Source organism: Cervus elaphus, chromosome 5 (assembly GCF_910594005.1).
Source record: "Cervus elaphus chromosome 5, mCerEla1.1, whole genome shotgun sequence".
NCBI lineage: Eukaryota > Metazoa > Chordata > Mammalia > Artiodactyla > Cervidae > Cervus > Cervus elaphus.
In genome coordinates, this window is record NC_057819.1 from 116,236,390 (window position 1) to 116,260,228 (window position 23,839).

General features: G+C 56.1%; 1 protein-coding gene across 6 annotated transcripts; it reads right to left on the minus strand.

Annotated features, from left to right (window-relative positions):
• Window positions 1-1,739: 1,739 nt before the first annotated feature.
• On the minus strand, window positions 1,740-18,167 carry UBTF (upstream binding transcription factor). Of its 6 annotated transcripts, none has more exons than XM_043904794.1 (21): window positions 17,754-18,167; window positions 14,694-14,818; window positions 12,990-13,165; window positions 12,342-12,425; window positions 12,093-12,248; window positions 9,646-9,710; window positions 9,255-9,375; window positions 8,788-8,898; window positions 8,305-8,438; window positions 7,997-8,138; window positions 7,665-7,706; window positions 7,413-7,526; window positions 7,155-7,310; window positions 6,608-6,742; window positions 6,336-6,446; window positions 5,836-5,924; window positions 5,543-5,732; window positions 4,745-4,792; window positions 4,338-4,409; window positions 4,099-4,242; window positions 1,740-4,012 (listed from the first exon to the last, which is right to left on the minus strand). In XM_043904794.1, exons 2-21 carry the CDS (start codon window positions 14,749-14,751, stop codon window positions 3,887-3,889), a joined length of 2,274 nt encoding a protein of 757 aa, XP_043760729.1. In that variant the 5' UTR covers window positions 14,752-14,818; window positions 17,754-18,167; the 3' UTR covers window positions 1,740-3,886. The 6 variants fall into 6 exon arrangements, with proteins under 6 accessions (XP_043760729.1, XP_043760728.1, XP_043760730.1 ...); XM_043904793.1 differs by lacking the exon at window positions 17,754-18,167 and adding an exon at window positions 17,291-17,647; XM_043904795.1 differs by lacking the exon at window positions 17,754-18,167 and adding an exon at window positions 15,990-16,127.
• Between the last annotated feature and the right edge of the window lie 5,672 nt (window positions 18,168-23,839).

Here is a 23,839-nt window from a genome sequence, read left to right on the forward strand (position 1 = left end):
GTTGCCATTTCGTCCTCCAGGTTATCATCCTGACCCAAGGATCAAACCTGTATCTGCTGCATCTCTTGTATTGGCAGGCAGATTTTTTTTTTTTTTTTTTTTAAACCACTGAGCTACCTGGGAATAGGTTCTGGGATTACTGTAATGAACACATAAGTTGTCTCCACCAGCTAATCCCACCGTAACTCCAACATATCTCAAACTGAATGTGTTGGTTTGGGGAGATAGACAATGAACAGGTAAACAAATACAGAAACAAGGGGATGTAGGAGAAGGCCTCCCTAGAGAGGGTGGTCAGGAAAGGCTTGTGAGGTGACATTTGAGCCTAAGTCTGAAGGATGAAAAAAACAAGCTATCTGTAGTGTTGGGGGAATGGCATTTTGGGCAGAGAGAGCAAGTCCAGAGGTCTTGTAGGTATGTTTGAGGAGCGAAAGACATATCCCTTGGTTGGATCCCTGTGAGTGATTAGGGAGAGTGGAGTGAGGGAAGGGAGAGGGAAAACAGAGGCCAGGCCTTGTAGGGTCATGGTAAGACAAGGCAAGTTGGAAGTGCGGAAGTTAGCAGATTTGTTTTTAAATGATAGCTCTGGTTGCTGTGTGCAGAATGGACTGTAGGGGGCAAGAGTGCAAGCAGGAAGGTGAGTTTTAGGTTTTTGCAGAGGATGAGCAATGGTGATGGCCTTGAATAGGATGGGATGTAAGCAGGTTGACAGATTTGAGAGAGATAAGAAGTGGGAACAAACAGGTCTCAGTGAGCAAATTTCACCTCCTTTCACTGAGAGATGAAATAGGGAGAAGAGTTAAGGCTGATACTAATGAGTAGATGTTTAGTGCTCATCTGGGGTCTTGAGGTACCTGCAAGATATCCCAGAGGATATCTGCTTTGCAGGATATCCCAGAGGATACACTGAAGTCTGTACTGGTCTGCAGCTTCGAAGAGACATCTCTATAGAGGCCACTTTTTGGAATGGTTACTATGGGTGATAACTGGAAATTCATAGAGTGACTTGAACACCTATGATAGAATGAGGAGGAGGAGCCAATGCCAGCAGACTAGACCAAGAAGTTAAGAGACACGTTAAGTGTCCACTGCGTGTAATGATGAACATATTCCCCTCAGGGGAATAGTGAATGGAAGGTGAGGAAATAGAAGGCCATGAGGGGCAAGGAGCTTTTCAGAAGTTTGGCAGAGTGAGAGAGGGGTGTGGGGTAAAGGGAGAGGTCTTCAATGGGCCTGGGTCTTTAGCCCTTGGTGGTTCTGGGAATCCAGCCAAGGCCTGTGGAGGGAAGGCTGTCTTCCTTAACCTCAGAGAGTGAGTCATCTTGGCCCAGCCCACTTCCCATCAGAGGTCTGGGTCATTTAGGAAAGTCTTTCTTCACCCTGGTGAGGCTGAGGGCTCAATGATAAGCCCTTGCATGACCAGGGTGAACCCCTGACCCTAATGGTTCATCACCTCCATTTTTCAAGGCAGTGCATGCTGGGAGAAAATTTGTTTTCCAAATTCTCAGTCCTTAGTGGTCTAACCACCTAAGTTAACAAAGTGAAGTGAGAAAGTGCAAGAACAGTAGCACAAAACAATGTGAAAGTAGGTTGCTATGGAGCCTTCAGGAATGAGGAAGATGGTTCTAGAAAGAAGAGGCAAACAAGTTGCCTTCAAGGGTCTTACCACACTGAGCCTGTTGGGTCACCTCTGCCACCACTCCCACTTCACTGAGTCCATTGATCAGACAGCAGTCAAATCTTTGTATTTTTACTTTATTGTACAAAAAAAGGGAAAACAAAACTTCCACAGTTGGCCTTAAGCTTAGGCAGACACCTCTAAGCCATTCCCTCCCACCTCCCATGATACAAATTCAAGTTGTGGTTGTTGTTGAAACCTACAAAAACACTTCTTAAATATTAGAAAAAAACGGGGTGGTGGGGGGAAGAGCAGGGGTCCTCCCACCCCAGTGCCAAAATGCACTCAGAGTGACCTCTTACAGCACCCACACCCCCACCCCCACAGCCCTGTTTGTACTGTAAGAATTTTTCAATTTTTAAAACAGGGGGAAAAAAAGTGCCCCATTCAAAGTTGTTTTTAAATGAAAAACACATTCCACTAAAACAACAGCGCAGGGGCACTCTGCAGGAACAGGGAAATGGGGCTCTCTGCAGGGGCTCTTGGGAAGAAATAGAACCTATAAACCCCTGTACCTAATTCCAGGAGCAGGACAAAGAAAGGGGAGTGGGGAGTAGGGAGTATCCCCCACTAGCTCCTCCCACCCCCAGCACCACATCGGAGGCAAAGCAGATTATCTATCTGCCTTCCTCTGTGAGCAGGACCCACCTTTCCCACCACACCTCCCAGACAAGAGTTCTTCCTCTTGCCTTTCGTTCAGAGGGGGAAGGTGGAAAAGCACAAACCCCCAATTAAATAGGTCACTGACATGATTGTTTAAAAATTTTTTGATCAAAAGCAACAACAAAAATTAAACCCACAGAGACGAGGTGGCTTGGCTTTTTGAGAGTAGGAATCAGGGTTCCAAAATCTGGGGGATGGCTGGGAAGGGTTAGAACAGCTGTCAAAGCAGCTTTTGCAGACCTCTCCCTCAGCTGTGGGTTTGGAGAGATGGGGTGGGGAAGGGAGCTGACCTGAGAAATCAAAGGAAATGGGGGTGGGGTAGCTGGAGGATATGCGGGGCAGGCAGGAGGGGTGTATAAGTTAAGAGCTTCCAACACATCTCTTGAAGCCCAGGTTCAGAGCCGACAGTGGCTGGGTGACCCCTCAGATGAGCTGGAGAGGCCTTTCCCACCAAATCAAATATTTAAGGTTCACCTGGCCTGTCCCCCTCCCCACTGTCCTGATGGATACTGGAGACTAGCAGGAGCGCCAGTGGCCCTGGCTGAGGGAAACCAGCAGAGGAAGCACCAGAGTGGCTTCAGTACCCCCGAACTGAATCAGAGATCAGGCAAAGCAGAAGATATGGAGAAAAGGGCCACGCCAACCCATCCCCACCAGGGGCAGTGTCTCCATAACCCTCAAACCCTTTTACATTCTCTTACACGCACAGATACACGTGCCTTTGCACACATCCACAGGTGCACCCATGCTATGTACAGGCCACACGCACACACACATGCCCGCACGCGCACGCACACACACTTTTCCATACACGTCAAGACCGTTTTAAAAAAGCCCCAAACCTACCCTCTAAACCCTCCCTCTCCCAGAAATGACAACAGAGACGGCAGCCGAGATCGGTAGGAAACGTCTCGTTGACAGCTCAGAGCTTAAAAAAAAAATATATACACATATATAAAAAACACTTCTGCCCCCTCCCCCCCGCCCCCGTGAGTGGGTCCAGGCAGCTCCTTCCCGCAGGGGGCAGGGAAGAAGAGGGCCTTGGGGCAAGGCCTATTTCTCATAGGCGCCCGCCCTCCTCTCCCATGTTCCCTGCCTCCAGTTCCAATGTAGGGGTCCAGGCTGCAAGCCCCTCTGGAAAGAAAGGGGTCTTCCTCAAGCTTCCACCCTGCCTTGAGTCGGGCTGCGGGTGTAGGGGGCCTCACTGAACTCTTTGGGACCCCCGTCCCACTCCCGGGTCCATTGTCCATGCCGGAAACCGCAAGTGCAGAAGAGGGGGTGGGCTGGGCCAGTCCGGTGGTGGCTCAGTCTGATGGGTACGCTCCCTGGAGGGCCCCCCAGGGCTGATGTCTCTGAGGCCGCAGAGTTCTGGCCTGGGCGCCTCCAGCGCCTACCCCCCCCCCCACCGTGTTTTGTTTTTTTTTTTAAAAAAAAAAAAAAAGAAAGAAAGAAAGAAAGTGGGGGAGGCCAAGGGGCAGGGGACAGAACATGGGGGAGAAACAAAGGTGATCAGTCAGGGAGGGGAGCCCCAGGTAGGGCTGAGCCTCAGTTGGAGTCAGAGTCCGAGGAGTCCCCCGAGGAGGAGGAGCTGGAGCTGCTGCCCTCGGATTCGTTGTCCTCATCCTCGTCGTCATCCTCGTCGTCATCCTCATCCTCATCGTCCTCCTCGTTCTGGGAGACAAGGAAAGTGCAGTCACCAGGGGGCCGTCCTGGCAGCACATCCCCCCACCCCCCCTGCCATGCCCCATCCACCCCACCTCATCCCCATCCTCGCTCTCATCCTCGCTGCTGGACTCGGAGGAGTCCCCACCATCCTCAGAGGAGTCCCCGTTCTCATCATCTTCCTCCTCATCATCCTCTTCGTCTTCATCCTCATCCTCTTCATCTTCATCCTCAGACTCCTGGGAGGGATGGAAGCACATCAGTGGTCCCTGCTCTGCCACTCCAGGCACCTCGAACACCCCCACCCCAGCCCCTCCTGGGAGGGGCTCCTTACCGACTTAGACTGCAGGGCAGTCCGGCTGGACTTGGGGTTCGGGCCTCGCAGCTTGGTCATGTTCTTACGTTTCTGTAGGAGGGGACGGGGACATGGGCAAAGGGAGTAGCCAGGAGTTCTGTGCTGCTCCCCCCAGAAAGTGAAAGTCGTGTCCGACTCTTTGTGACCCCATGGACTTGGGCTCCTCTGTCCATGGGATTCTCCAGTCCAGAATAATGGAGTGGGTAGCCATTGCCTTCTTCAGGGGATCTTCCCAATCCAGGGATCAAACCCAGACCTCCCAAATTGCAGGCGGAGCATTGCAGGCGGATTCTTTACCGTCTGAGCCACCAGGGAGCAACCCCCTAGCCCCCACCCCCGCCACAAATTCCCTCCTTATCCCAACAGCACCCTGCTCCCAGACTCACATTAGAGATGTACTCTTTATATGCTGCACGTTCCTGGGGAGACAGACTCTGGGGGAGACAGAGGAGGAGGTGAGGGCGGGAACATGACCCAAACTACTGCTGACGGAGCACACTGGTCAAGCGCCAGGCAGTGGGCTCAGCTCTGACCATCATGCCACCTGCGCCCGTCCCAGTCTCCTTGGGTCTCTGCAGAGAACCCTAAGGACCTGAGAACACAGCTCAGTATTCCTGCTTAAGATGCTCCAAAGCCTTTTCTAAGCTACCCCATCCCAAGACTGTTTGCTTTCCTGTCTGTCCTGTGCTTCACCCAAACAGAGGCTCCAGAGTCAGGACCTTCCTCAACTCAGAGAAGCGCCCCTGGATGACTGGCTTAATCACTTCTCCCCAGAAGCCAAGCCCAGAGCCACTGCCAAGGCAATCTGGGGCTCACCAAATGTCTGGAACCCTTAAACCCTGCTATTTCCCCTGGGTCCTTGGCTGAGGAGGACATTGGTGACTCTCCCCACTTTACAGATCTGACTGCTTAAGCAAGGCACAGAAGGGGAGCTCAGAGGCTAGGGGCTGAGCCAGAGTCTTGGAGACATCCCCTGGTCCCAGCTGGAGCTGGAAAAGGCAGTCTGATTTGGATCTTCCTACTCCCTGGCTGTGTGACCTGGGCTAAGTTACTTCACCTCTCTGAGCCTCAGTTTCCTTATCTCTGATAGTAATCATTACCCTGAAGGACTGCTGGGACGCTGAATGAAATCATGAATGCAGACCAGCCAGCATGATGCTTCCTAGGGTCCCCTGCCCTCTCACCTTGACCCAGAGATCCAGGTTCACTTTGTACTGTTTCTGCTGTTCCTCGGCCTGCTTCTTGTAGTGCTCCTTCTGGCTCTGGGAGATGCGGTGCCAGCGGCTGCCAATCTCCACCATGCGCTCCTTCAGCGGCAGGTGGTTCAGTTGCCCATTGGACAGCAGCTCCTGGGAGAACTTCTGATAACCATTCCTGGGAGGTGTGGGTGTCACAGGGAGGGTCAGGACATCAACCAAGCAGCCCCTCCACCCTGATCCTCCCCACCCCGAGGATGGACTCTAGCCTCCAGACTCACATGGGAGGTTTCTTGGGTTCTCCCTGGAATTTCATCTTCTTGGAGGAGTTTGCAGCAGCCGGGGGTGCCCGCCTCTCACTCAGCTCTCTCTATGAGGACATCCAGAAAGGTCACTTATCCTCTCTCCTGCCCCATACCTGCAGTCCCTAGCTGACTCTCTTTTTAAGTGCCAGGAAGAAAGAGAAACTGAGGCACAGCTAGGGAGCAACTTCCTAACAACTCACGCCTCCGTCGGGTAGGTCCTGCCGTCTGAAAGTGCTTTCATAATTGCACTCACGTGATTGGTATCCTCACCCTCATTTTACTAATACAAGACTGAGGCTCAGAGAAGGAAGTTGAGAGACTTACTCAGGGTCACACAACCCAAGCCAGGACTTCTGGCTCCAAGTCCCACACAGTAAGGAAAGCCGCCCACCCAAGAGGGTGCTCCTGAGTTTTTAAGTGGGGGGAGGTGGCTCCAGCTCCATCCTGCCCCACTGAGCCAGAAGCCCCTTTCCCACCTCGTATCGCTTTTGGTCTTCGGCTGCCTTCTTAATCCACATCAGTTTCTCCTTCTTTTCCATGTTGTTCCAAGTCATCTCCATGGCTTTCAAGGCCTTCTCCCGGTCATTCTGGGGACAGAGAAGGGTGTCAGAAGTGGGAGGGCTCACCTGGGGCGGCTCACAGTGTGGGCAGTGGCAGAACAACCCCTTTCTGAAGAGATTAATGGTAAAGCAACTACTGATCCAGAAAGAAAGAAAAGGAAGAAGACCCCTTTCCCACTGCCTGCTACCTTGAAGCGGGCCAGGTAGTCGCCGATGACACTCTGTTGCCAGATCTCCTCGGCTCTCTTGGGCGACTCCGGCAACTTGCCCGGCTTCCTCTCCGACTGGGCCTTCAGCGCCGCCTCCCGGGCCTTGTACTTGGCCTGCGGACGGACAGCAGAGGCGTCAGCCTTCCGATCACCCCCAGGGGGCGCGCACGGCCCGTCCTGCAATGGAAGGTTCTCCCCGCAGCCGCCACCAGCAGCCGCCACCATCGGCAAGGGTGGGGTGGGGTGGGGTGGGGCGAGCGGAGGCGTGGGCTGGTGCAGATGTCTCCAGCCAGGGGCTCAAGCCGCCAGCGGCCCTGCTCCCCAGGGAGCCCACAGCCCACAGCTGACAGCTTCCCGCCTTCCTTCCGGCTCGCTGGGTTCCCAGCCCCACCATCTGCGCTCAGGCTGCTGTGTGGCTCACACCTCACACACACACCCGGGGCAGGGTGAGGAAGTGCAGCTAGCCCCCGGGGGAGAAGCGGCCCAGACTCTGCCTGGCAGCCCCTTCTGGTCTGGCGAGCCTGACCTTTTTCTTCTCCGACAGGTCATTCCACATGCGGGCCAGCAGGCGGGTCAGCTCGCTCTCTGAGAGCTCGGGCCGCTCCTCCTGCAGCTGCCGCCGCTTCTCTTCCGAGAAGATGAACATGGCTGACACGGGCCTCTTGGGCTTCTCCGAGCCGCCCTTGTAGATGTGCAAAGAGGGTCGGGGTCCACGGGGTGCTCACGGGGAGCCCCGCCTCTTCCCCTCCACCCCACCTGCTGCTTGGTCATGTCCCCTGCCCACCTTGCCCGCTTCCTGGGAGGGCTTCTTGGAGGCTGGGCTGGTGGCTTGCTTCTTGTTGATGTTCAACATCTTCTCTTCCCCCAGGACCCGCTGCTGCTCCTCTTCAGGCAGGCTCTGATCAGGGAAAAAGAGGAGGCAGCACGGGGTTGAATGTGTAGTCCCCAGGCTGTGTCTGTGTTGTCCTAGGGGCCTTGCTCACCAACCACTCCCTGCCCTCCCTCTTCCCACTGCCCTCCCCGAAGGAACACTCACCTCTAGAAAACGGAGCAGGTCCACCTCATAATCCTTCTTTTTCTGGGAAAGGAAAGGGAGTCAAGGTCAGTCAGGGGGCAGCCTCGCTGGAGACCTCCTATGCTCCAGGGACAAACAGCAGCCTCTCAGCAAACCGTCCAGAGCCTGGCCAGGCCCAGTCTCCCTCCACAGCTGGCAGGCATGAGGCCTGAGACCCTGCCTTAATCAGCAGACGCTAAACCGAGCACAACACCGCATGGAACGCAAGGGCCCAGGGGCAGACTTCGTGCTGCACAGCCCCAAGGTTCTCCGGGAGTCCCGCCGCCCCAGGGCTGGCTGCTGCCCCGGCGCACCTGGTCGCACTTCTTGTGGTAGGCGTCCTTCTCCTTCTGGGAGAGCAGTTTCCACTGCTGGCTGCATAGCACCATGCGCTCTGTGCTGGGCACGTCCTTCATGTTGGCCATCAGCTCTGCGCAGTACAGCGAGTAGCTGTTCCTGTCACAACCGGCAGCAAGGGAAGAGCGTGCCTGTGAGTGATGGGGGAGGCCCAGGGCAGCGGCCTCCTGACTTGCAGAGCCTGGGCCGAGGTCCTTCATCAGCCCGGCTCCCTAGCTGCCTGCCGGCTCCCCCCCCCACCCCCCAACCCCAGGGCAGCGCTCACGGAGGTGGCTTGGTGGGTCGCCCATCAAACTTGTCCTTGAGCTGGCGTTCGGCCTTGGTGAGGGTGGACTTGGTGATGCCCTCCTCACTGATGTTGAGCTCGGGGTGCTTCTGGATATAGTCACGCATAATCTCCTGCAGAGTGAGGTGGGAGGGGGACGGAGGGCAACGGGGTGTGGGGTTAGCCGGGGCCGGGGGGGTGGGGGAGAGCCGCTGGGGAAGGGAGGCAGGGAGCCAAGCTGGGGGGTGGCCGTGCATCTGCTGTGTCACACGAGACGTGGTGCCCTGCCCTGCCCTAGCCTGAGATCTCATGGGGGGGGTGGGGGGGGCGGGGAAGGTAGGGGCAGAGGTGAGGGGCCCAGAAGGCCCCTCCCTCAGTGACGAGAGGGGCAGTGACCGCCTCCCGCAGAGTGCGGAGGCCGCAGAGTCAGAGGGCAGAGGCTCGTGAAGAGCCGGACGGGGAGGAGCGCAGCGGAAGCCTAACCTCGTACTCCTTCCGCTGCTCCAGGGCCTTATGAATCCATTTCAGCCTCTTTTTGTCCGAGAGCTGAGACCACTGCTTCCCCAGGGAGTCCTTCACCTCCTTCGTAGTGGCCTGCAAACCAAAAGCCGTCAGACACACGCAGGCAGCCAGGGGGAGGGGGGAGGGGAAGGGGAGGGGGACACAGAGGCCCCCGCCCCCTCAGGCCACAGGAGGTCACGCGAGTGTCCCCCACGGGCCAGGAGGGGAAGGCAGAGAGGCGGAGGGTCCCGCCTGGGTGCAAGGGGACAGGCTCGCACACGCACACACACGCACTCACACGCCAGCTGGCCCAGGCCCTGTCCATGCAGCCCACCCCTGGGGAGGGGCCTCCTCTCCTGCTCCCCGGCACCGTGCCCGGCCGACCCGGCGCGGCTCCCCCCTTGCCACCACCGTGCGCCCTCCCCGCCACCCCTTGGCCGGACACTCACATCTGGCCGCACTTTGAGATACACCTTCTTCTCGTGGGTGTACCACAGCTGCTGGGGGGTTTTGGGCTTCTCGGGGATGTCCGACTTCTTGGCATTCTGGATTAGATCTGGGTGATCCTCCCTAGCCAGGGCACGGGGAGCGACAGTCAGTGGTGGGGGAGGGGGTCCTGCCAGGGCAGACCCCGGCTAGCTGCCCCCCTCACTAAGGCTCCTTAGCCCATCAGCTGGGGCCAAGTGGACCAGCGGTTAGCTGCCAGTCCCTGGCCCTGAGCCTGAACCACTACGGTCGACAGGTGACCCATCCATCTTCCATGCCTCAAGGGTGGTGAGCACCAGGCTCTGACCCCCATCTCCTGCCACACCCAGCACCCTGTGGCCTCCTCTGCCTTACCTGAATCGGGCGAGGTTTCGCTCGAACTCCTGTTTCTCCCTCTGGAAGTCCTGAATATATTTCATCTGGGGGGAGGAGGCGATGGGGTCATCCATGACCCAAGAGCTGAGCCACAAACCCCACCAAGTCCTCCTTGCTAGCTATTTTGCCTCCCTGTTGGTGATGTGTATGGAGAATGTCATGAGTGGGGGGGCGGGGAAGGTGGTGGCCTGCCTTCCGGTGGGGTGGGGGTGGGGGGGACTCTGTAGCCCAGACACTAGGAGCTACAGGGGTCTCCCAGAACACATCCCATCCCTTCCCTTTAAGAAAGGGAGAGTCCCAGGACGGGGGTGGACACGTGGCATTACCCAGTCACTTGCTAAGCAGTGACAGCGCTGGGATTCCCCGAGATACTCCCCCCTCTGCCTTTCCCCAACACCAAGGAAACCCCCAGCGAGGGAGTCAGGGGAGGGTGTAGGCCTTGCCTGTCACTCGCTCCTTCTCTGTCTGTGGCAGCTAATACTAGTGTGCCCTCTCAGGTGGCCCACAGGGCCAGGGGCAGGCTGAGTCCCATTTCTAAGGCACTGAGGAGAGACTTAACTGACCGCAGCCCAGAGTGAATTCTTGTCTCCTGAATCTGGATTTTTTTCCCCCACCCGCTGCCTTTGGGTCCCTGGTTGTCCTTGGCAATCCTGACGCCATCCCTGCCACAACCCTGTCATGACCACTCTCCCTGCCTCCAATGCCTTCTTCCAGGTTCTTGGTTCCCTGTGCCCTCCCTCCCCCAGCCCAGTCCTTCTCCTCTCCGGCCTGCCTTCCCTTCCTTCTCTCACCCTGGTCCTCCCTTCCCACCATCCCATCTCCATCCCTGCATCCTTCCTGCCTCCCCACACCCCTCCCTCGTGGACTTCTTTTCCAGCCTGTCTCTTTCCCTTCCTCCTCTACCTCCCCTTCTTGCCCCAGCTCAACGTCCGGCTTTCCTTTCTCCTCTTCTTCCCAGATTCACAACCAGAATAGCGCTGGAGGCAGCCAGGGACACATGCTGCTTGAGCCCAACCTCTGCCTCTCATCAGGTGCGAGAAGCTAGGCAGCTCTACTTCCCTCTGAGGTGTCCACAAAAAAACCGAGAGCAGAGCCCTGCTTCCTTCACCCCAGTCTCAGCTCTCCTCTCACAGAAACGGCAGCTTTCAGAGCCAGAAGGCAGCACCCAGATCAGGTTCACCCTCCACGCCTCAGATCAAGACCAGGCCCAGAGGATGAAAATGACTTACCGAAAGGCACACACACGGCGATGCAGTGGCAGTCAGGGGAACAGGCCCACTGTGTCCCCTAGGCCGGCACCCTGTCCACTGTACCTCGGAGTTTCCTCTGTCCCACCCTGGTCCTGAGACCCTCTGTCTCTCCCTCTCACCCCGTGGGAACGTCTGGGTGTTATGTATATAGTCAGCTCTGCAATGGCCCCATCAGAAGGGTCAAGAATAGCTCCAGCGATTTGTACTCCGGCTTGGTTCAGGCAGCAGCTGCAGACAGCTGGATCAACCCAGTCAAGCGAGCTCCTTTTTTGGGTACAGGACCAAGCCATGTGAGCCCAAAGCCAGGGTGTGCAGACTGGGACAAGGGCTATTCCCAGGGCTGGTGCCCTCCCGAGAGCCGGCTGCCTACAACTGTCTCCTCTCCAGCAAGTGTGCCTTCTTGTCTCTTCTGCTGCCCCTCACTAGCATCTCTCCCTGGCTCCATCTCACCGCACAGTATCTCCTCTGTGCGTCTCTCTCTGCCCACCGCCTCTCACTCTTGTCCTACCTGCAGGCTCCTCCGATGCTGTGCTGCCTGTTTCTCCCAGGGACTACACGACCTCACTGTGCTGACCATGTCCACCCCTGCCTGGGAGGCTGGGGCAGCCTCTGCCCAAGGTTAATGGGCTTGACGATCTGGGACAGCATGGGGCCACAAAGGACAATGTGTGTAAGGGGGAAGAAGTCCATGTAACCTGGGGATGCGCCTGTTACCTGCCCAGAGAAGACGGCTAGGTAGAGAGCCTGCGCACTAAACCATGGTCCTGGGACACGACGCCCTCCCGCACCCCAGTTGCTCTGACCGCAAAATCCGGACCACTCAGTCTCCTGGAGTCACCTCTATGAGCATCAAATGAGACCATGTGGGGAAACGTCAGAAGTGAACGGCTGTGCAGGCCTAACAGTGAGGACATGTGTGTGAAAGAATGTTACGGGTGTCTGTCTTGGTCATGGTTACATCTGTAGCAGTGCCCACACCTGAGGGTATGTGGGTCCGGGAAGCGATGATCAGGTGGGCTCCCCATGGCCCTACTCTATTCTGCTGACCCACCCACGCCCCTGACGCCAGATCCCTCAGTCTAAGCCCTTGCCGCCCCCTCCCCCCGGCCAGATAACCTAAACCATTCCAGCTTCTCCCCACCTCTTCCCTCCACACCTTAGCCCCCCGCCCCCCACCTTCTTCTTTTCCGGCAGTTCCTTGTATTTCTTGGACAGAATCTTGGTCAGGTCCAGGTTACTCATCTCCGGGTGGAGTTTAGCATACTTGGCCCGCTTCTCCATGAAGAAGCGAAAATAAGGGGTCAGGGGCTTCTTTGGGAAGTCCGGGTGTTTCTGGAAGGAGGGACAAGGACACAGTCTAGGTGAGACACTGTTCTTTGGGCCTTGCTTCTCTGAACTCTCGTGCTCCTCCACCTGGAAACTCACCTTGAGTTTTTTGCCTTTGTAAGGATTTTTAACGTGTTCCTGAGCATCGAGGATCAATTCTGTCAATGTACGGAACTTTCTCACCTGGAGGAAGAAAGAAGGTGAGGGTAAGGGGAAGCACCGAAGAGGGGAATGCCACCCAGGAGTGTAGCCTCGTTTTCCAACAGGCCTTCTCTATTTTCCACTAGACTAAAGTTTATCAAAGGAGAAGGGCTGGGGTCAACAGCGACACAGCTCAGGCTGCGCTGATACCCAGGTACTGGCCCATGTTTACTGTAGAGATCCGGGCAGTCGGTACACATCGTAGGAGAGCAACAAAGTGACCACCTGACCTCGAAATGGTTGTCCATGTCAGCACCTCATTCAATCCCCAGAACAGCTCAGGTGACAGATGCTCTAAGATGCTCTAAGACGGTAAGTATTCAAGACCACATAGCTTAGAAAGTAGCAGAACTGAGAGGTCTTGGCCAGTGCTGTCAACCGTGCCAACTCCCAAAATGCACAAAGGCGACCACACGAGCACCTTGCCTGGTCTCTTTCCTTCCTGTTTATAGACTTCTGTTTCATCTCCCCAACCAAGAAGGTTGAAGCAAGGGTAGGTGGAGATGTGTGTTCGAATGTGTTGGGGAGGGAGGGGGAATCCGTTACCTCGTTAGAAATCTCCACCCATTTCAGCTTGCACATGTCTCCAGAAAAGTCTTTAAATGCTACTTTTTCCCAGTCCATATGTGACTCGGTGGTTTTGAACTTGGAGCTGTCATTGGATGGAATGTTGTTCTTCATGCATTCCAGCAAAGTCAACATGTCTTCCTGGGACCAGCGGTCTGGGGAAGGGTGAGAAAGGCCATTATGCCTGGCTCATGCCAGCCCCCATCCGTTCCCCAGTCCTTAAGCACTCAACCCTTCCTTCTCAGAGCATCTCAGACCCTTCAGATGGTTATCTCCCATCTGAAGGCACAGAAAACACATGGCCTGGCCCTAAGGAAAAGCTGTGGCCATACAGATTAGAGCAGGGTCTCCAGTCTAGACAACATCATGCCTAGAAAACCAGACTTGAACTCAAGTCTGGCTTACTTCAAAGCTATTATCATTTCTAACGTGCCAGCCTGCCATAGGTTACAATTTATCATAGGGAAGAGGGGAGGGGAAGGAAGCCACGGTGATTTGGGACCCAGTTGGAGAACAGCTAGCTTACTGCAGAAGAAAGGGAAACAAGGAGGCCACACACCTAAACGTGAAGCTAAATTCAGTCCCAGTTCTACATGGCTACCCTAAATGTGCAGACTGAGGCAGGGGCGTGGGCTGTAAGGAGAACCCACGCCAATGTTTTGCTCTAGCATAGCCGGAGACTACCATTAGAGATGTGAGTATTCCACCATCCTATCCTCTCTCTCAGAAAGGACCAAAGGAGACTTTGGGGCAAGTAAAACAATGGTAGAGCCATACAAGGCAGCTATGAGGCAAAGCCAGCAGGTGGGCAAAAGGTGGGCCTTGCTCCAGGGCCACCCCCACCCCTAGAATTCTGAGTTGCCTTCTCAGCGCAATCCCCCATGGAAGCAAAAAAAAAAAAAAAAAGGAGTCTGGACCAGCTATTTCCAGCCACTGAAATGCAGCTCCATTGAGGGCTCTCTGGAGGGGGAGACTGGGGAAGGTGAGCTAGGATGATAGCTATCCACGGCTAGGAGTCAAAAGGGCTCTTGACTTGCATTCACATCTGGTCACCTGGGTCAGGGTTTTTGCAGGAGGGTCACATGAACCCATAATCCTCTCTCCCCTCAGTGCCCCACAGGCATTGCCAGATGCTCAGATTCATCCTACCCACCCAGCCACCCTACAAGTGGACCCCCACTGGATGGGGTAGAGTATAGTTAGTATGTTTGAGGTCTCCAGCCATCAAAACACTCTTTCTCTCCAACCTGCCTCACCAAAAACTATGCCCTCTTAATAAAAATTAAAAAAAAACAAAACAAAACCCTGAAAAGCCTTCCCAATCCCTCTATCTCCCCCTTCCTCCCATATCCCTTGTCTCTCCTCTCATTCCAGGACACTGCTGAGGACACACTTGAGGTGACTGGGGACCCCAGAAGGAAGACTTGAACAGGCCTCCTCCTCCTCCCTCTCTAACCTGGGGGGGAAATGGAGTGTGAAAAATACAGTTTGTAGGTTCAAAGCCGAATAATTTCGGTTTAGCCAAACACCCAGTGTGAAGGGTGTCTGACAGTCAAGCGGCTTCCTCCCATTACAGTTCAGAGAACCCGGATAGGAGAAAACCTTTAGAAGGGGAGTGGGCCTCGCAGACCTATATGAGAATGGAGCGTTTAAGTTAAAGAGGGCTGAGGGTGGGGCTCCTACCTTGGCCTTTAGGGGCGGCCATTTCCAGGTCTGTGGGGCAGTCGGCTTCTCCGTTCATTCTCCAGCCGTCCAGCCACCTCCTCGGTCGTGCTGGCCAGGCAAGCCGGGGTCAAAGCCACCTCACCCTTTAGAAGAGACACCAGTCCCCACTCAGGCGGGCTGAGAGGTGGGGGACTGTCTATCACTCCCTCCCCAAAAGGGGAGGGGGACATAACCCCACACTCTCAGAGAGACCCAGCCAAGACTTCAGAAGACTTGATGAGTTGGTGGGGGGTAAGAGTGCACTCCTCTAGCTCCTAACCCCACCCCCAGCCCCTACAGCCTCTACAGCCCCGCTCCTGGGCGTGCGCCCTCCGCTGCCCACGCGAGACACTGCTTCGCGCTCCAGCGCGCAGCGAGCGCCCGCCCGCCCTCCGCCCTCCGCCCTCCTTCCCCCACCCCGGCCGAAAAAAAAAAAAAAAAAACTCCTCCTCTTCTGTGCGCCCCGCCCCGGGGAGGCCCCAGGCTGGAGGGCGGGGGAGGAGGAAGGGCGGGTAAAGGGCGCGCGCGGCCGCGGAAGCGGGCACGCGCCGCAGTCTCCTCCTCCCGCTCCCCCCGGCCGGTTCCCCCCGCCTCCGCAACCCGGCGGGGACCCGGACGCAGCGCAGCCGCCGCCAGCCCCGGAGCGCAGCGGCCGCACCGCCCCCGGGGACCGGATCCGGATTCCCGACGCCCTCCCCCTCGGGCACCCGACGCCGTCCCCGCCCGCCTGAGCGGGCAAGCAGCCGGAGAGAAGCGGCCTGGCCTGCCCCCCGCCCCCGAGCCACCCACCCCGGCCAGAGGCGCCGCCACCGCCCAGCCACCCCGACGCGCACGGAGGAGCCCGGCGCAGAGGCGCGACCACGGCGGGAACCGCCGCCTCCTCCCCCGAGCCTGCGGCCCAGCCCCGCCGGCGCCCCCGCCCGGGCCTCCGGGGAGCCGAGCCAAGGAGAGGGCGGGAGGACGGCGGCCGGGAGGCGGGGGAGCAGCGCTCACCGGCCCCGCCGCCCCCTCCGGCGGCCGGCGAGAACTGCGCCTGCCGGCTCGGAGAAGCGCGGGCTCCTCCGCCCGCGGCCGGGGCTCGGCTTGGGCCTCGCTTCCTGCCCTCCCCTCCCCCGGCTCTCGGCGTCCTTTCCATTTGCCCTGGTCCTCTCTCGCCCAGTTCTCTGCCTGGAGGTCGCCCCGGGTCTCTTCCGGGCGTCCACCGCACCCACGGCTCGCTCCCCGCCGCCTGGCCCCGGCCCCGACCCTGCGCGCGTCCTCAGCCGCCTCGGTTACCCGGCGCAGCGCGGCCTCGGGGCTTCCCGCTCCGGCGGCTCCCTCCCCGGCTCTGAGCGGCGGCGCCCTCCCCCGCTCGGCCGGGCACAGCCGCAGCTCCCTCCCGCGGCGGCAGCGGCTCCTCCTCCGGGCGCGGCGGCGGCGGCGCTGGGGCGGCGGCTGCTGCTGTGGCGGCGGCGGCGGCGGCTGCGGCTGTGGCTGCTGCCTGCTGCTCCTCGCGGCGAAAAGCACAAAGCACAGCGCCCTCCGCCTGCAGGCAGCCCGCCCGCCGCCCGCCCGCCGGCCCCGGCCTCAGCTCGCACACCCCCCGCCGCCGCCGCAGCCTCCGCCGCCGGAGCGGGGAGGAGGAGGGAGAAGGGAGGAGGAGGAGCGGGAGGGGGGGCGGGAGAAGCGGGGCAGCGAGCGCGTCCTTCCCCGTAGAGCGCACACCGACCCCCGGGGAGCGAGCGCCAGCCCGCCCGCCTCGCCGGCTCCGCTCCCTCCCACAGCCTGCCCGGGCGGGCTCCGCGGGGGGCAGCTGGGAGGAGGGGCGGGAGCTGGGGGGACCCGGGCGGCCGAGGCGGAGGGAAGGAAGGAGGGGAGGGGGGTAGTGGTGGTGGTGGCGGCGGCGGCGGCGGCTGCTGCTGCCGCCGGGGAGGGGGGGGTCGGGGCAGGGAGACACGCAGCCGCCCGGATGGCGGCGGGGCTCGGAGCCGAGGCGGACGGGCGGGCGCCGAGAGCGACCTCGCCAGACCCGCGGGGGAACTAGCAGGCTCGGCCGGCGCGGGAGGGAGGGCGCGAGGCGCGACCGCAGAGAGGGTGCCCGGAGGGCCCCCCGGCAGCTGGAGAGGCTCCGGGGGTGACTGCAGCCCGGCTCCAGAGCTCTCTCCCCCAACTCAGATTCGGGCTTCCATTCCAGCCCTCACCCGCTCACTCGCCCGCCTCTTGGAGCGGGCAGTTCGCGCCCACCCTTATCCCCGGAGCGTAGCCACCGGCTTGGGGCGCACGCAAGCCAATCGCCGTGCCAGGCTTCGGAGCTTGCCTCGCTGCTTAGCAGCACACACACGAAACTTTAAAAAAAGAAATCCCTAAAAAATGTCCTCTTTGCAAATTAAAACAGAAAAAAAAAAAAATCTTCTTTGCTCTTTAAATCCCGCAAACGGCGAGAAAGCGGCGGGCTCCGGCGGAGGAGCCGCTGTGGGAGCTGGTTCAATCCAGCCCGGCATGGCTCCCCAGGCCTGCCCGGGCGCATGGAGATCGGCGCCGCCGCCACTCGCAGCAACCCCTCTCCCCCGAAATCCGCGGCGCCGGGGCTCACTTACCGAGCGTGTGAATGGGAGCACGGGCCAAGGGCACCTTAGGGGTGCGGCGGGCCGAAGAGCTGAGCCGCAGCTCCGCCGCAGCCGACGCCGGGGCAGCAAGCCGCCAGACAAAGCCCGAGATGGCGAAGCGGAGCGACGGCTAATGGCGAGCCCCACGCGCCGCGCTCCGCCCGCCCCGCTCCGCCCGCCCGCCCGCCCGCCTCGGCGCAGCGCAGCGCCGCTCCGAGCGCTCGCCCGTCAGAGCCGCCTCGGCGCCGCCGCCTCCCGGGCCACCCCGGCCTCGCCTGGCCCCTCCGCCTCCTCCGGGCGACTCAGCCTCACCCCTTCCCTCCCACCGCGCTGGGGGCTGCACGAAAATAAAAAAAAGAAAAGGAAAAATGCTTTTCTTTTTTTTTTCCCCCGCCCTTTGGCAGGGCGGGCGTGTTGAGACTTTCGAGTCTTTTTGCCCCCAGCTCGCACTCACCTGCGGAGCCGCCGGGAGGGCTGGGGGTGGGGGCGCGCGGGGCTGGAGCCGGCGAGCGCGGGTTGAAAGCTAGCCAAGCTCTGCAGCGCCCGACCCGGGCGTATACGCCGCCGCCAGTCCCCGCAGAGAAATCGTCCTCCTACCCCCGCCTCCATCGCTCTGCGTTTCTCTTCCAATCAGCCGATCGCTTGGCGGCTCCTCCATTCTCCGGCCAAGCCTGCTGCCTAGAGCGAGCTCCACTCCTCCATCTGCTCGCCCGGCTCCTCGCTCCCCTGCCGGGGCCGGCGAGGCGACGTGGGGCCGGAGGGGGATTTGCGAGGGAACCTGCCGGCTTCCCGCTCCCATTGCTCCCTCCCCGCTGCCTCCTGCTTCTCTCCTGCGTCTTTCCAACTCTCCCCTGTCGCCACTGGTGTGTGTCTGAGTGTATGCGCGGGTTTCTTTCTTTCTTTCTTTTTTTTTTTTTTTTTATTGCTCTTTGCTTTTGCAACCCTGGAGCCAAAGCAGGGTGGGGGGGAGAGAAAAGGGGGGAAGGGTGTTACCCAAAAAAAAAAAAAAAAAAAAGCAAGCAAGAAAAGCTCTTAGGTTTGCAACACATTGGAAAACCGGGGGAGTGCCCCGCCTCGTCCGTTCTCGGTGCCCCGCGAGGGCCTTCCGGGTTTTAGAGCGAACCTCTCGCTATTCTCAATGCCCCTCACCTCCTCCGAGTTTAGGATCCGAGGAGTCCGAGCAAAGAGTTCTCCCCCTGGGCCATAGCAAGGGGGTGTCAGGGTGAGAGTTGGGGGCATTTTTCAAGAAGCAGTAACCATCCGTCCCACCCCCGCGTCGGTAGCTGGGCCGCGGGAGTCTGGGTTGAGAGCAAAAATCCCGGTGGGTTTAGGCGAAGGGGATTCCGGGGCGAATCGGAGCCGCGAGACCGCGTTTCGCGCATCTCCCCTTCGGTCTCTGCCTCCAGTCCCCAGCCTGCTCCCCCTTTAATTTCCCCCCCCCCCCCCCTCCTTTAATCTAATTTCTTCCAACTCCACCTTTGTTGTTAACCGGCGTCACGCCCGGACCAGCCAATCCCCGGCACGCTATCAGCTTGTCAAAAAGGCTTGGCCAGCCCTGGGAAAGCAGGCCGCGGGCGCTGCCCCCCCTGCCCCTCCTCCCCCCGGCGGCGGCGGGGAGCCGCGAGGGGAGCCTGGCACCCCGGCCTCGCCGCCAGAGCCGCAGCGGGGCAGCCTCCCCGTAGGCCTTCGGTCTCCACCATCCTGCGGGCCGGAGATCGAACGGCCTGGGCGCGACCACCGCCTACCCTCCCACTGCCGTCGGCTGCGGTTGTCTGTCTCTGCCTCTCCACCGAGAAAGGTTTATCTGGACGCAGGAAGCCCGAAGACAGTCTGAAGAACGCCTGCTTCCATCAGGCGAGCCTACGGTTTGGGCCATCGCTCCGGGGCGGCGCCATCGCCCCCTGCTCCAGGGATGCCACTCTACCACAGCGGCACGGCCAGCTGGGCCGCCGACCCCTTTGGACTCTTCCCCTGTCACACAGCCTTCTCCATCCGCACACCACGGCCTCGCTGCAGCTGTAATTTCTCTTATTTCCTGGGAGAACTGAGAGTCCTTTCCCAGGACTTCCACAGCCCACATCTGCCACGTTTCACAAACCGGGAGGAAAATCTTGTCAAGATCTGGTGTGTCTGGATTTTTTAGTGGGTAGGAGGGGCCGATTTACCTTGTTGCTCATGAAGCTTAAGCTTCAGGGCCTCTCATCGCAAGCCCTGTCTTTACTTTTGATTCATCATTTGGTATTATTTTTGATTCCCCCCTCCCCCTCCCCACAAACCCAATTCTGCCCTTGGAACCTTACAGAGGGCATTTTGTGAAGTACCAAGCTGTGTCACACTGTACTTAGAACCTGCTGCTGCTGCTAAGTCGCTTCAGTCGTGTCCGACTCTACGCGACCCCATAGACGGCAGCCCACCAGGCTCCTCGTCCCTGGGATTCTCCAGGCAAGAACACTGGAGTGGGTTGCCATTTCCTTCTCCAACTTAAAACCTGCATGGAATGACTTTCCTGTTTTGACTTCAAAACAGCAAAGGGTTTGGAGTCAGAAGTCCCAGGTTCCCAGCCTCTGGGCTTTCCCATCTAAACAGTGTGAGTTTGATTAAATCTCTTCATCTGATCCCAGTTTTCTTGTCTGTAAAATTAGAATAGCAGTCCTATGTTCTCTGCTTTTCTCGCCAGGGGTTTGAGGGTTGAGTAAGATGATGTATGTAAAACTGTAAAATACTCCACAATGTCACTTGCAACATTTACAATGGGAGAAACTTAGACCCCAAGAAAGTTCCAAGTCTTCCACACAGATCTAGTGTCCAGGTGTCCTGGCTCCTGGCCCTGAACTTCTTGGCTAAGCCAGGGAGCCTTTCGGTAAAGTGTTTTGGAATAAAACAGGGTGAACATGAATCATAAGAATGATTATTATTGATTTTTCGTTCCTTGGGCAGCAAAAATCATGGCTGGCACTCTTCCCACTTGGAAACTGACTGGCTTGTTTTACATCTACTGCATCTCTGGTGAGGTCAGGAGTCCAGACTTGGGCTATGGGCCCAAGAGCTATGGGCTATGGGCCCAGAGCATAAGGGAACCTACCTACGCTCCCCCCCTCCCAATTCATTCCCCCCTTGCTCCCATTTTTCTGCCCTGTGCCTCCAAGCAGAGCCTCGGCATTCCACAACCCCAGCCAGGCTGGTGACAAGGCATAATCCTAGCTACACATTCTCCACTTGGCCCCAGGCTTTCCCTGGGTTGCCAGTATCCCAGCACTAGTTCATATAAAATCCCTGCTGTGCCTGGAATGCATTAACCAAAGTGTGACACTTCAGTTCCTAGTGTACATGGAGTAATTTTAGATGGTATACAGATGAACATACTGTTTTCAAAGTTATGTATCATAATGTGTATTTGGAAATGTTCTGTTTTCTTTTGTTTTTTTTTTTAAAGATAGTGACATAAAGCTGCTGCTTCTTATTTGAGTGTGAGGAAGTTACTGTCCTCTTTTATTTTTTCTTTCTTAATTGAGGTATAACTTTCAGATAGTAAACTGCACACATCTTAAAGAATACAACTTGATGCGTTTTTGCATATGTATACATAGTATACATGTAACATGTGTATATATATACACATACATATGCACATATACATATATATATATATACATACATACACATATATATATATATAATGTAACTACCACCCAGATCAGGATATTGAATATTTCTAGCATTGAGCAAGCTCGCTCAAAGTCAGTATTCCCCTCCAAATGTCACTAGTACTCTGAGCTATTGCCATAAGTTTAGTCTGTTTTTGGAGTTCATATACATGGAATCATTCAGTATATATATTTATACATCTGGCCTCTTTCACTCACCATTGTGTCTGAGATTAATTTATGATGTTGCACGTAGTAGTGGTTCATGCCTTTTCATTGCCATACAGTAGTATTCCATTGTATGCATCAGTCAGTTCAGTCGCTCAGTCATGTCTGACTCTTTGCAACCCCATGGACTGCAGCGTGCCAGACTTCCCTGTCCATCACCAACTCTCAGAGCTTACTCAAACTCATGTCCATCAAGTTGGTGATGCCATCCAACAAACTATCTCGTCCTTTGTAATCCCCTTCTCCTCCCGCCTTCAGTCTTTCCCAGCATCAGGGTCTTTTCCAATGAGTCAGTTCTTTGCATTAGGTGGCCAAAGTGTTGGAGTTTCAGCTTCAGCATCAGTCCTTCCAATGAATACTCAGGACTGATTTCCTTTAGGTTGGATCTCCTTGCAGTCCAAGGGACTCTCAAAGAGTTTTTTCCAACACCACAGTTCAAAAGCATCAATTCTTTGGTGCTCAGCTTTCTTTATAGTCCAACTCTCAAATCCATACATGACTACTGGAAAAACCATAGCTTTGACTAGACGGACCTTTGTTGGCAAAGTAATGTCTCCACTTTTTAGTATGCTGTATAAGTTGGTCATAACTTTTCTTCCAAGGAGCAAGCTTCTTTTAATTTCATGGCTGCACTTACCATCTGCAGTGATTTTGGAGCCCCCAAAAATAAAGTCTGTCACTGTTTCCATCGTCTCCCCATCTATTTGCAGTAAAGTAATGGGACCCAGATAATCATGAAGGTGAGATCACTCACACTCACCTAGAGCCAGACATCCTGGAATTTGAAGTCAGGTGGGCCTTAGGAAGCATCACTACGATGGATTTGGAGGTAGAGGTGATGGAATTCCAGTTGAGCTATTTCAAGTCCTAAAAGATGATGCTGTGAAAGTGCTGCACTCAATATGTCAGCAAATTTGGAGAACTCAGCAGTGGCCACAGGACTGGAAAAGGTCAGTTTTCATTCCAATCCCAAAGAAAGGCAATGCCAAAGAATGCTCAAACTGCCCCACAATTGCACTCATCTCACACACTAGTAAAGTAATGCTCAAAATTCTCCAAGCCAGGCTTCAGCAATATGTGAACCGTGAACTTTCAGATCTTCAAGCTGGTTTTAGAAAAGGCAGAGGAACCAGAGATCAAAATGTCGACATCTGCTGGATCGAAAAAGCAGATGAAAAAGCAAGAGAGTTCCAGAAAAAAATGTATTTCTGCTTTATCGACTATGCCAGAGCCTTTGACTGTGTGGATCACAATAAACTGTGGAAAATTCTGAAAGAGATGGGCATACCAGATCACCTGACCTGCCTCTTGAGAAACCTGTATGCAGGTCAGGAAGCAACAGTTAGAACTGGACATGGAACAACAGTCTGATTCCAAATAGGAAAAGGAATACGTCAAGGCTGTATATTGTCACCCTGCTTCTTTAACTTATATGCGGAGTACATCATGAGGAACGCTGGGCTGGAGGAAGCACAAGCTGGAATCAAGATTGCCAGGAGAAATATCAATAACCTCAGATATGCAGATGACACCACCCTTATGGCAGAAAGCGAAGAAGAACTAAAAAGCCTCTTGATGAAAGTGTAAGAGGAGATGTTGGCTTAAAGCTCAACATTCAGAAGACTAAGATCATGGCATCCAGTCCCATCACTTCATGGCAAATAGATGGGGAAACAGTGGAAACAGTGGCTGACTTTATTTTTCTGGGCTCCAAAATCACTGCAGATGGTGATTGCAGCCGTGAAATTAAAAGACACTTATGCCTTGGAAGGAAAGTTATGACCAACCTAGACAGCATATTAAAAAGCAGAGACTTTACTTTGCCAACAAAGGTCCATCTAGTCAAGGCTATGGTTTTTCCAGTGGTCATGTATGGATGTGAGAGTTGGACCATAAAGAAATCTGAGTGCTGAAGAATTGATGCTTTTGAACTGTGGTGTTGGAGAAGACTCTTGAGAGTCCCTTGGACTGCAAGGACATCCAACCAGTCCAACCTAAAGGAGATCATTCCTGGGTGTTCATTGGAAGGAGCGATGTTGAAGCTGAAACTCTAATACTTTGGCTACCTGATGCGGAGAGCTGACTCATTTGAAAAGACCCTGATGCTGGGAAAGATTGAGGGCAGGAGGAGAAGGGGACGACAGAGGATGAGATGGTTGGATGGCATCACCGACTTGATGGACGTGGGTTTGGGTGGACTCCGGAAGTTGGTGATGGACAGGGAGGCCTGGCATGCTGCGGTTCATGGGGTTGCAAGAGTCGGACACGACTGAACTGAACTGAACTGAACTGATGGGACCAGATGCCATGATCTTAGTTTTCTGAATGTTGAGTTTTAAGCCAACTTTTTCACTCTCCTCTTTCACTTTCATCAAGAGGCTTTTTAGTTCTTCTTCCCTTTCTGCCATAAGGGTGGTGTCATCTGCATATCTGAGGTTATTGATATTTTTCCCAGCAATCTTGATTCCAGCTTGTGCTTCATCCAATCTGGCATTTCGATGATGTACTCTGCATATAAGTTAAATAAGCAGGGTGACAATATACAGCCGTGACGTACTCTTTCCTGATCTGGAATCAGTCTGTTCTATGTCAAGTTCTAACTGTTGCTTCTTGACCTGCATACAGATTTCGCAGGAGGCAGATCAGGTGGTCTGGTATTCCCATCTCT

Excerpts from the sequence above, each read along its gene's own strand:
- UBTF (XM_043904794.1), bottom strand. The coding sequence starts at position 14,751 with ATGAACGGAGAAGCCGACTGCCCCACAGACCTGGAAATGGCCGCCCCT. Across the intron at positions 6,743-7,154 it reads ACCTGTCGGAGAAGAAAAAG|GCCAAGTACAAGGCCCGGGA; the intron begins GTCAGGCTCGCC and ends GTCCGTCCGCAG. Across the intron at positions 4,793-5,542 it reads ACCTGGATCTCTGGGTCAAG|AGTCTGTCTCCCCAGGAACG; the intron begins GTGAGAGGGCAG and ends TGTCTCCCCCAG.